This window comes from Eumetopias jubatus, unplaced genomic scaffold (assembly GCF_037043125.1).
Source record: "Eumetopias jubatus isolate StellerSeaLion01/CBP00866 unplaced genomic scaffold, mEumJub1_p1.0 scaffold_6, whole genome shotgun sequence".
Classification (NCBI taxonomy): domain Eukaryota; kingdom Metazoa; phylum Chordata; class Mammalia; order Carnivora; family Otariidae; genus Eumetopias; species Eumetopias jubatus.
The window spans coordinates 107,346,117-107,358,453 of record NW_028274812.1 but is presented as its reverse complement, the minus strand read 5'-3'; the positions used below and the strand labels follow the sequence as shown (position 1 = coordinate 107,358,453).

Below are 12,337 nucleotides of genomic sequence, written 5' to 3'. Positions count from 1 at the left end.
GATCAAGTCACTCAGACGGGTCCTTCTTGGCCCAGGTGTCCCCTATACAAGCATGGGTCCTAGATTAGTACGCCCCTCCCTGGGGGCAGTTAGCAAGTCTCCTCCACATTAGCATCTCTCTCTTGGGGAAATGCTGTCCCCATAGCCTGTTCGCTCGGCATTTTCCTCTCCTTTTTTCAACATGTGCGTCCTGTTGGGTTTCACATCTCCAGTTTGTAGTCTGTGTCTCCCTTCCCGTGGATAGTATTTCTGTCTTCTCTTCTGACCTCCACCTGGCTGTTTACACAGTGCTTCCCCCAGTAACCCCTGGAGCATCTGCCCAGCGGGCCCGGGAAGGTTGCCTGCCAGGAGAATGGCGCTCCCCTCCTCCGTATCTACGAGCCGGTCCCGGGTGCGTTGCCTGCCCCACTCACAGCCCCTCCCCAATCCCCCAGGTAGATGGCCCCCCCAGGGCAGGCCCTGCGGACACCCCTCCCTCCGGCTGGCGGATGCAGTGCCTAGCGGCCGCTCTTAAAGACGAAACCAACATGAGTGGGGGAGGGGAGCAGGCCGACATACTGCCGGCCAACTACGTGGTCAAGGATCGCTGGAAGGTGGTGAGTTACCCAGCGGGGCCAAGGGAGGGGTGGGAAGCGGAGGGGAAGGGAGGAGATGAGAGGACCGGAGACCTGTTAAAACAGTTGCCCCCAACTCCTCTCCCTTAAGAGGGAGGTGCCCCCGAGTTCATCTGCGTTCTGCTTGCCGTCACTGTTTTGGCGCACACTTGTGGACAATCGCTTTCTCCCAGCGCCCTGTCTCATGCCTTTCCCGGCCAGGGCACGTTACTCGGGCCCAGCCTGAGCAGGAGCTGCAGAGCTCTGTGGGGGAGGCGGGCGGGGTGGGGGCGGGGGCTCTTTCGTTGCCGGACCTTGGAGAAGGGCAGTAAGTGAGCACGTGTCCCTCCGCTTCCGCAGAGGACAGAAAGGCCTGGCTTCGGGGAAAGAGGCCCTGCGGGCGCTCCCACCGCAGCCGCACTCCATCTTCTCCTTCCACCCTCCTCCCCTCACTGGTTCCTGCGGCAGGTGCAAGACGCCGAGACTCCATGTCCCAGCGTGCCTTGCTCCTCCAGCCCAGGACTTCGGGCTGTTCGGCCTGCTGGGAGTTGTAGTCCGAGGCTCCTCGGGGTTTGGGCCTGGATGGGAGGGGGACATGTGAGGGGTTGGGGGAAAGGCAGTGTCTGGGGAGCGGGACCTATCGTAAATCAATCCCTGTCCATCCCCCCCCTTTCCTTCCGTCGCTTAAGAGCTCTCTGGTGTCCTCTTATCATTGTGGGGGCCGGATGGTGTAGGGTGGATTGCGGGGTGACGGTGTGTGAGCTTGTGGGTCTGCACGGCTGAGTGGAGAGCCTGGAGGAGAGGAGGGAGAACAACACAGGCCTACACTGAGCCTCTGTGTGGGGGTGTGTGGGAGTTGAGGGGGGGCTCAGCTCACCTGGGCTGCAGGGTTGAGGGGAGAGTGGGGCCTGGGTGCTAGCTGGTCTCCATGGCAACAACCACCCTTCTGGCAGGTTCCCTAAAGGCCCAGGGACAGGGGCAAAGGTGGCAGCGTTGTCTGAGATGTCTCTGGGACTGGGAGAGGTGGTGGCACCGGAGGGCCAGAGAGCTGAGGGGAGGGGCCATCTAGGTCCCAGAGGGGACTTCCTGAGAGGGAGAGTGACAGGACAGAAATTGTGGGAAGAAGAGCCAGGGCGGTAATCAAGGGAATGAGGGTCTGGCAAAATGAGGAGTGTTCCTCCAAAAACCCTCTGGGTCCCCTGACAGGAGAGCTTAGTTTCTGACAGATTGGAGACAGAATTTTGCCCTGAAGAGGTAAGAAAAAGATGATGTTCACACCATACTGAGTTTGGGTTAGAACTTTCCGCTGCTTTTTGAGGGAGGTGGTGGGAGATGAGTCGGGAGAGACATGGTGGGGGGGTGTTGGGGGAAGGGGCAAGTGTGTAATCTTTGCCAGGCTGACCTCTCTTTACCGTCACTCCCTCCCTGGCTCCTGGAGAAGTAGGGAGGGTGGGGTGCCAGATGCCTCCCCTCAGCCATCTCCCCGTGAGGGGTGGGGGACAGAGACATGAGGCGGAGCTCAGGAACCAAGAACACGCTGTCCAAAGAGAAAACGAGCCCGGCCTGGAGAAAGGGAGGGGCGGTGGCACTAGGTGGAGTGTTTACAAATAAGAACATTTGACTCTTCTTGAGGGGTGCTTCTCAGAATCAGAATAGCAAACAATACCACTGCTAATAAAAACAGCATTCGTTTTGAGCACTTACTCTTGCCAGACACTGTGCAAAATGCCTTACATGCATTATCTCAACAAACAGTGGAATAGATGTTATTACCGCCTTTTCACAGGTGTGGAAACAGGTACAGAGACTGGTTCACCTGCCACGTTCTCATGATGGCTAGGTGGAACCAGGTCTGTCTGACTGCTGGGGCGCCAGTCACTAAGCCGTGCTGCTTCCCAAGAATCAGCCCACCCAAGAATCAGGAGCACAGAGACGAAGGAGTCTTTGTGGCCAGTTCTAGAGCAACTCTTTCATTTGACAGAGGAGGAAAAGTGGAGGCACAGAATTTAAGAAACTCACTCCAGGTGACCCAGAGCTGGGCCAAGAAACTAGGTTTCCCTTTTCCTAAGTGAATGCTCGTCCTATTGTGTCATATTAGCCCTCCAGTAGCCCTCCTTTGACAGGGGAGGGGATCCTTAAAAAAATTAGGAGGGGAGGAATAGGGTCGGGCAAAAGGAGATTGAGAGAACATTCTGGTTACCTGGCGTGGACAGGGCTGCATTATGACTTTCATGGGCCCTGGGCACTTTTGCTTTCATGGACCCCTTTCTCTATAATAAAGTACTAAAAGCCATATTTTATGACCGCATTGGTATAAAGAGGAATGAATTAATATTATATATTAAAATGTTTTGACCTAAGAGGTCATTTGTTTTCCTTCTGAATTAAAAATATTGAAACATTTTTATGGCCCCCTAAAAGTATTATGGGCCACAGTGCCTGCTATGCCCGATGGATAAGTGGGGTCTATAGGGCCTGGGGAGGAGGAGTGTTAGGTGAGTGGGTGAGTGCAGACCCCCAACTTGCTGTCCCAGGGAGGTTCGGTAATGGGTGGGGGGGGACAATGAAGGGGTCAAGGGAGGAGAAACAGCCTCTGTTTGGAAGTGAAGAGGGCAAAGACATACCATTGACCACCCTTGGAAATTGGGGAGTGGGTATGGGAAATGTCTTGGCTGCCCCGAGCCCTCCTTACCACCTCGGGTGAGGATTTTGGAGCCTGGCAGATTCGGGCTTGAATCTCAGCACTCACACCTTTAAGCTCTGTGCAGTCACCAGTTGCTGTGATACGGCAGTTAAGAGTATGGGTTCTGCATCGGAGTGCCCGGGTTTAAATGAAACCTGGCGTTGCTGCTTACTAGCAAGTGTGACCTGTGACTACTTCACTCCCTGCGCCTTAGTTTTCCTTCTGTGCAAAGTGGTGACTTTTATGCATTTCTGCACCTGTGTTGTCAGGAACCATAGAGGATGAGCTCAGATGATGGCTGAGAGCCTGGAGCACATAACCCAAGATGTGGTTCTTGTTCCCTCCCCCTTCCCCCTTTCTCCCATGCTTGCACACAACAAACCATAAAGGATTCTAGAAGATACTAGAATGTCCCCTGAGTTTAAAGTTCTCCAGAGGGAGACATGCCACTGCTTTCCTTGAGTCTGTGTCTATCCCCTCCTGATTCTGAAATTCTTCCAGGAGGGGCGCCTGCGTGTCTCAGTCGGTTAAGTGGTTAAGCGTCTGCCTTCAGCTCAGGTCATGATCCCAGGGTCCAGACGACTCCCTGCTCAGTGGGGGGGCCTGCTTCTCCCTCTCCTGCTCCCCCTACTTGTGCTCTCTCCCTCTTTCTCTGTCAAATAAATAAATAAGTCTTTAAAACATTTTTTTTAAAAATGAAATTCTTCTAGGAGTTTGACTTAACTTTTGTCTCAAGTCCTGAGAGACTGGTTTCAGACCATCCTGCCTTTCTCTTTCCCTTGTCTCCTTCCTGGGCAAAAGAACCTTCAGGATGCAGCCAGACGTCCACTTTTCTTCTAAATCTTCCCTTTATCCTTCTGTCTTTTCTTGGAGTGGTTTCAACTGTAACCCGCTGGGAACTCCCAGTCCTGGGCTCTGCCCTGCCCCCTTCCCCGCTCCATCCCCATGCTTCAGCCACCATTAAACTATTAATGGGACCTGAGTGCTGAATAAATGCTAAGGGAAGGGCTTGGAGATGCAAGAGGCTCAGAGTCAGTTTACAGGCTGGCTGATCTGAGCAGCCTCCGCCCAATCCCTAGCAAGCCCAGCTGTGCTGGTGAGTTAACAAGCCAACAGGAGGCAAGTGAGTGTTCTGGAAGATGTTCCGCGAAGGCAGGCCACCCGTGAGGTGAGCTCTACATCTTTTTTAACCAACTGAGTCCCAGCTTAGAACTCAGCACCTTCCCTTTGTCCCTCATCATTGCCAGCAGCACATTGGCTCTCCAGGAACCCCGGCGCCTCTGACTTGAAATGATTTTAATCCTTCCCCATCACTCAGCTTTGCTCATCTCCCCTGGCCGACCCTTCCTCCAACTCAGTTCTCCCCTCTGCCTTTTCTCACTGCCTGCCATGGGATGCTGGAGGAGGAGGGCCTAGAGGGTCAGGTCTGTACTGCCTTGCCCCCTGGGGGGGGCGGGAATAGCTGGACTCTCCAAACCTGCATTCCCACCAGGGTCCCGCACGCCCCCTGCCCCCAGAGGAGGCTCACCCTGGTTCAGGGCATCTGACCAGGGGTCTAGGGAGTGTCGTGAGCTTCAGCAATGGGCATGGACAATGAATACCCTTCCTTTGCTGAGTCTCCTCCCCAAATACTCCTCTCTCCCCCGCCCGCCCCATTACTCTCTCCCTTTAATTACACCTGTCAGGAGACTGCCCACCTGAGGAAGGGCCTGCTTCTCTGGAGGATCCACCCTGAGGCAGGGAGGTTCTGGAAGTAGTTTTCCTTCTGGATGGTGGTTATTCAGTCTAGTTGCAGGGTAGGGGAAGGGTGATATTTCTTGTCCTTCCAGAGAAGAAAAGTTTCACGATGGCCCATGATCTCTTCAGAACCCTACACAGGCTCTTCTCCATGTCTGTGTGGAGTCAGAGGTCTCATACCCTCTCCCACCTCCCACTGTGACATCTCGCCGTGTGTGCGTGCGTGTGTGTGTGTGTGCGCGCGCGCGCATGTCCATGAGCTGAGCTGTCTCTGGCACTAGGAGAAGAGGAAGGGGCACTGGTGGGTGGGCCGGGGAGGCAGACACAGGGTCCTCCCCTTCAAGGCTAGCCCTACCCCCACCGATAAAGGGTATGAGCCAGCAGTGGATGGGATGAGGAGCTGCTGAGCCTGATCCCCGTGTTTCCTATCCCCTTCTTCCATCTCCGTAGCTGAAGAAGATCGGGGGCGGGGGCTTTGGTGAGATCTACGAGGCCATGGACTTGCTGACCAGGGAGAACGTGGCCCTCAAGGTGGAGTCAGCCCAGCAGCCCAAGCAGGTCCTCAAGATGGAGGTGGCTGTGCTCAAAAAGCTGCAAGGTGCTGGTCAGGGGCAGGGGGACGGGAGCGGAGAGGTGCCGGTTGGAGTCTGGGGCTAAGGGAGAGGTGATGGGGATGGTGAGATGGGGCCAGAGTCTAAGGGTGGTGAGGGAGAGAGGGGCAGGCGGAGGTGGTGGGAGAAGTCATGGGACCAGGAATCGAGAGTGCACCCGAGACACCTGAGGATCGGGAAGTGAGGAGGAAGGAGCGGGAGTTGGAGACCCCTGTCTGTGCCCCACAGGGAAAAGCCACGTGTGCAGGTTCATTGGCTGTGGCAGGAATGAGAAGTTTAACTACGTAGTGATGCAGCTCCAGGTGAGTCTCTTGGGGTCCTCCCTCCACTCTCCCCCAAAAGCTTAGGTTGTGACCTCTGGGGTGGGGAGTGGGCACAAACCTTTGGGGATGAGGCTGGGCAGAGTGTCACAGTGGTGCAGCGGGGAGGGGGGCAGGGCAGGCGAGCCTAGCCGGCACCCCCCGCCCCCCCCCCCCCCGCCGCCACCACCCCCAGGGCCGGAACCTGGCCGACCTGCGCCGCAGCCAGCCGCGAGGCACCTTCACGCTGAGCACCACGCTGCGGCTGGGCAAGCAGATCCTGGAATCCATTGAGGCCATCCACTCCGTGGGCTTCCTGCATCGTGACATCAAGCCGGTGAGGGCTGCCCTGCCTGGCCCCTCCTCCAAAGCACCCTCCCCCACACCTCTCCCTCTCTGGGTCCCATGGTTTCTCCTCCAGAGCAGTGGTTGGAGCAGGAATAGCCTCTCCTACCTGCTCCTTCCTCCTGCTCTCCGCCCCAAGCCCCTTCTCCTCCTCTCCCCTGCCTGCCAAGAGCACACACCCTAGCCTGCCCCTGGCCCACATCTCTCCTCTGTTCTTCTCTTCTTCTCCCTTACCCCTGCCCTGATTAGTCCTTGAACTTCAGAAGGTGCAGGGGTTGGGGAAGCACAGAGGAATCTCGAGAGAAAGGGACCGCGGGGCTAGGCTTGGTGAGGAATTCCAAGTAGCTGATTGTGTGGCATCTTGGATCCCGGTGTTGTAAAGACCTCCATTTTAAATAAGGGCTGACAACTGAGGTCCAGAAAGACTGGTTGAACGGCCTGAGGTCACACAGCAAGAACAATGCAGGTCTTCTGCTGCCTCAGAGCGGGACAGTGTCACTAAGCCACATGGCCCTGCTGGGGCGTCCCAAGGATTGAGGGCAGGACACACACCTCGGTTCAACCCCCAGCTGGGTCATCCCCTGCTGTGTGATCTTGGAGAAGCCACGTAAGCTCTTTGACCTTCGGTATCCTCATCTCTAAGATGAGGGTGATCCCACCTACTTCTCAGATGGGATACGATGACCTGCGGTACACGGTGGTATTTACACTTAAACATGGTTCCTGGTGCCCCTTGAGTTGGGCCGGGTGGGGTTGGAGCCCCACGGTCACATCTACTGTCTTCCCCAGTCAAACTTTGCCATGGGCAGGCTGCCCTCCACCTACAGAAAGTGCTACATGTTGGACTTCGGGCTGGCCCGGCAGTACACCAACACCACGGGGGACGTTCGGCCCGTGAGTACCGCCGCTCGCGGGGATCCCTGGCCCCCCTGCCTGGCTCCCCGACCTGGGGACCCTTCATCAGTTTGTCCTGCAGCTGCCTAAGCAGGCCCGGCGTGGGTTCAGTATAAGCAGCACCCAGCTCAGTCTACACTTGGCCCGTCCCCCCAGCTCCTGGGGCTCTTGGTGGATGCCATAGCCTCACCATGTGATCCACACCCTGTGATCTGGCTGCCCTGATTAGTCCTTGAACTTCAGAAGGTGCAGGGGTCAGAGATGGACACAGGGGCAGTGAGCAGGGTCAGGAGGCAGGGGCAGGACTGGGATTGGTGTGTCAGACTTGGGGGAGGGGGAGGGAGTCAGGGTTAAAGTAGGCGGAGTTAGGCTCTGGAAGCAGGGTGGAGATGTGGCCAAAGTCAGGGGCGTTGGGTGAGGACCCTGCTGTGTTCTCCCTTTTGCAGCCCCGGAATGTGGCCGGGTTTCGAGGGACTGTTCGTTATGCCTCAGTCAATGCCCACAAGAACCGGGTGAGTGGCAGAGCCGCACCTGAGTGTGGGGGGAGGTCAGTAGAGCCAGGGGCAGGGGCAGAGTGTGCAGCTAAGGAAGAGGGTAGGGCGGGCAGCTGTCGAGGTGGGGAGAGAAGTATGGGGCAGGAGCTGGGAGCTGCCACGCCAGAGACCATGGCTGGAAGAAGGCTCTGTTGCCATCTCCCCGTGACTTCACCTTCGTCCTTGTTTTGGGGGATTCCCTGCTCTCTGGTCACACCATCAGTCTGTGTGGGGTACAGAAGCATGGACAGAAGTTTTGACACTGGGATTCTATGCGTTTTGGAGGGTCAGGGATAGAGCCATGGTTTCAGGGAGACCTCAGCTCTGCCCACGGGGATTTGGGTGTCAGGCCTCTCTGAGGTATCCCCCTCAGGAAGGGTCAGCCCCCCCAAGTCCCAGGGAAAGACCTGAGAGCTGTGGGTGACTCCCCTCGCCGCCGCCCCCCCCCCCAGGAGATGGGCCGCCATGATGACCTGTGGTCCCTCTTCTACATGCTGGTGGAGTTTGCAGTGGGCCAGCTGCCCTGGAGGAAGATCAAGGATAAGGTGAGCCCCGTGCAGCTGGGTCTGAGGAGGTGGGGGGGGGCGTGGGGGCATGGGGGCCCCATCACCTTGTGCCCTCTTGCCTCCAGGAGCAGGTAGGGATGATCAAGGAGAAGTATGAGCACCGGATGCTGCTAAAGCACATGCCTTCCGAGTTCCACCTCTTCCTGGACCACATCGCCAGCCTTGACTACTTCACCAAGCCTGATTACCAGGTGGGAGCCTGCCACCTGGCCCCCGCACCCCTGGACATCTCTGTGGGGGTGGCCATCCCCAGCAGCACCCACACTGCTGAGCCCCCGTGCCGGCTGAGCCCTGTGCGTCTCCCCCGGTCTTCCAACTGCATGACGCTGTTCTGTGCTCTTGTAAACGGTACTCATGGCTAAGAGTTACCAACAGCTTACCCTCTTCTCGGTGCTTTTCATGCATTAACTCATTTAAAATTCAAAACAAGCCTTTGGTGAGAACGTGTGTTCCTTATGTGATTATTCTAACACTTAACAATTAATGAAGCCAAGTGCTTTCAAGTACTTTACACCAGAACTCTGCATTGTCCCCATTTCACAGATGAGGAAACTAAGGCCTGATAGCATGGCTGGGAGCAGGGCTGGGCTCAGGCACATCTTCTGACTCCCAAGTCCAGTGCTTTTTCCCAAGGTGCCACCATCACACACCTAGGGGACACACTTAGACCCTGACAGGTTGGGGGGGGCAGGATACATCAGCAGTGTTCTGCCCAGGACCCACTCTGTGTCAGGCACAAGTCTACACGCCCCAGGGAGCACAGCGACAGGCACGCAGGGGGCCTCCGTGAAGTGGGTCCTGCCAACAGAGAGACCCTGCCCTGCATTCTGGAGAGAGCTAAGTCAGAAATGGAATGGTCTGGGGGCCTCCGATGGTCTACAGGTGCCCACCGTGTCCTGAGCCTAGAGCCCTGGTGGTTGGCAGAGGTGCCTCCCTTGGGCAGTAGAAGGCCCTGCCCACCAGTTCTCCTCCCAGGGTTCCGCAGGCCAGACAGCTGCAAGCAAGCGAGCACACAGTGTGCTGCCTGCTAGGAACGGAGAGCGGCAGATCGGGGAGCGCGTGGGTGGGGGAATCCGGGAAGGCTTCACAGAGGAGAGGACTGCTGGGTTAGGCTGTGGCGCTGGAGGCAGCAGCCCGTGTGGAGCATGACCCCAGGTGGTGGCTTTGGGAAACTACCGGAGCTCCCGGGCTGCTGAGGCTCCCCGAGATGGTGGGGATGGCAGAGCAGGCTGGGGGTAAGCAGGGGACAGATCTCAGAGGGCTGGTGCCCAGCCGTTGGGGCTCAAACCAAGACGGTAATTTGCATGCTGATTAACATATCATGTGCATGTTTTCATTTAAAATCAATGTGCCCTTCTCCTTCCAGTGCCCCCTCTCGGCCCATTCTTGTCCTGGAAGGTCCCTCTCTTCCCCCTGCAACCCTGGCAACTGCCCCCTCCTCCTGGCTAGCCCCCGGGTCACCTCTATGTCCTCCCGCCACCCCACTCCTGCAGTTGATCATGTCGGTGTTTGAGAACAGCATGAAGGAGCGGGGCATCGCTGAGAATGAGGCCTTTGACTGGGAGAAGGCGGGCACCGATGCCCTCCTGTCCACGAGCACCTCCACTCCACCCCAGCAGAATACCCGGCAGACGGCAGCCATGTTTGGGTGAGTCTCAGGAGGGACGCTGGGCCAGGGGGCCGGGTGACCCACGACTGCCACCCAGAAAGCCCTCTCCTCCTCTTCCTACCTGGACACACCTGGCTGTCTTTCCTATTCTTGGTGCTCAACAGTGGGGTTCTCGAACACCAGGCAGTTCTGCCACATCTCCACCTTCAACGTGGGGATAGAGTGGGTGTCCTCATTTGGAATTTTTGACCTTACTGGGGAGTGGGGAACCCTGAGTGAAACTACCTGAGCCCCATAGTTTGTTGCTGTTGCTCACGCACATTCCTTTAGCGAACATGTCTTGAGCCTGTGTCCAGGGCCTTTGGGGCTCAGAGAAAAAACTTGCAGCCCCTGCCCTCAGAGTGCTCTCAGGTCTGGGGTATTTGTCACGGACACGTCCATGATATCAGAACCAGGTGACCAGCACAAAGACAGAGGCACCCAGGGAGGGGCCAGAGTGAGGAGGGGCACCTCACCCTGCCCCGGGGAGGAGCCAGGGAGAGACATGGGCAGGGGCTCCAGGAAAGAGATTCCGCAGGGCCTGATGGCACACTGTGGTGCCCCCGTTCGGCAAAGATACCACTCAAGGAGCTCCCAAGTGATTCTTCTCTTTAGACCCATTCGTGGTCTAAAGGAGGCCAGTCAGCAAACTGCAATGGAAATCTGGCAGGGCCAGGAAGGTAATGGGTCTCCTAAATTGATAGGGTGACGTGGCGCCCATGCTGGGCAGCCACATCTCCTTGCTGCCCTGTGCCGGCCTGAGGACGGCCTGCTTGCCGGCTTGGTAAGCCGGGGATGGTGATGGGCCCACGGATGCCCCCACCCCTGCCGAGGCCTCCCCTGTGCCCGCTCCCCGGGGGTGGCAGTGATCTGCGGGGCCTGTGCTGGGAGGAGAGAGCACCCCTGCCAGCCTTGCCCATGGCCCCTCCCGGCCTCTCCAGGGTGGTCAACGTGACGCCGGTGCCCGGGGACCTGCTCCGGGAGAACACCGAGGACGTGCTGCAGGGCGAGCACCTGAGTGACCAGGAGAATGCACCCCCAATCTTGCCTGGGCGGCCCCCTGAGGGGCTGGGTCCCAGCCCCCACCTGGCCCCCCACCCTGGGGGTCCTGAGGCTGAAGTCTGGGAGGAGACGGATGTCAACCGGAACAAACTCCGGATCAACATCGGCAAAGTAACTGCAGCCAGAGAGAAGGACGTGGGTGGCCTTCCCCCGCTCCCACCCTGGTTCCCAGCCCACGGCCCCCTTCCCCCTCCTCCTGTGTGCCCTCTCCCCAGCCATACGCCCGCTGGCCCTGCCTCTGAGGCCTCGCCCCATGTCAGGATCGCCAGTGCCGACCTCCCTCTATCTCCTTCACCCTGGGAAAAGCACTTGACCCACAGCCACCCTGTCGGCCCCTGTTCATGGGACTCCCCTCTCCTGCAGACCCCTTGTGTGGTGGAAGAGGAGCAGAACCGAGGTGTGGGGGTCCCTAGCTCCCCTGTGCGTGCCCCTCCAGACTCACCGACAACCCCAGTGCGTTCTCTTCGCTACCGGAGGGTCAACAGCCCTGAGTCTGAGAGGCTTTCCACAGTGGATGGACGGGTGGAACTGCACGAGAGGAGGTAGGTCTGGGGCCGGGGGGCGGCCAAGGACCCCCTGGTCCCTTCAGCCTTCACGCGGCTGCTCTGCAGGAGAGATCAGATGCAAGGTGGAGGTGGGCGGGGCCCCTGGGAGTGTTGAGGGGCTACCCTTGGGCCTGGGGTCGGACTTGGTTAGTCAGTGACAAGGCCTGGAGAGGGGTGGGGGGTACAGGGGTCCTAGCTCATGCCACGAAGGGATGTGGGGTGGAGGCGGGCTGTAGGAAGGGTAGGCTGGGTCCCCAGGCCCAGGAGGAGGTGAGGGGTGAGCCGGTAGGTGGGTGTGCTTCCAGAACCTCTCCCTAGAGACTAATTACAGATGCCTCAGAGCAGCTGACTAGGCTCCCTTCAGCTTTGGGGGAGGGGCCTGGGAGGAGAGCCCAGGGATCGCTCCGCAACAAAAGGGGGTGGATCAAGTTTTGAGGGTCAGGGGCTCAGGGATCTGAATATCATGGGGGAGGACCTGATTGGTGGGACGGAGAGTTTAGAGCCAAAATGAGCCTTCAGGATGGGGGGATGTGAGGGTGGCCCACGGCCATCAGGGACCAGAGTCAGAACCCCCCACCTGAGGCCTCTGAGAGACGTCCCCACCCTCACATGGCTCTGGGTGGGGCTTCACCACACAGCAGGGCTGCGGTCTTCTCTGCACCAAGAAAGGGGCCTTTTCTCAAGGCCCAGCTCAGGAGGATGGGGTGCTTTTTCCCAACCACGCAGTGTGCCTCCTCATCCCCACCCTACCCACGGCCCCTCCTCTGGATTCTGCTCCAAACTGCACCCTGCCTCTGGGATGGGACGCAGTGTCTTTGGAA

At 58.2% G+C, this 12,337-nt stretch overlaps 1 protein-coding gene across 1 annotated transcript in view; it reads left to right on the top strand.

The window, feature by feature from the left end:
* The first annotated feature begins 488 nt into the window (after positions 1-488).
* TTBK1 (tau tubulin kinase 1) overlaps positions 489-12,337 on the top strand; it is a 34,158-nt gene continuing 22,309 nt past the window's right edge. Inside the window, 11 exon segments of the mRNA XM_088024358.1 lie at positions 489-596; positions 5,464-5,611; positions 5,853-5,926; positions 6,120-6,260; positions 7,058-7,162; positions 7,609-7,674; positions 8,148-8,240; positions 8,327-8,452; positions 9,755-9,909; positions 10,851-11,082; positions 11,335-11,513. Of these exon segments, the coding sequence (XP_087880484.1) occupies positions 489-596; positions 5,464-5,611; positions 5,853-5,926; positions 6,120-6,260; positions 7,058-7,162; positions 7,609-7,674; positions 8,148-8,240; positions 8,327-8,452; positions 9,755-9,909; positions 10,851-11,082; positions 11,335-11,513 (1,427 nt within the window).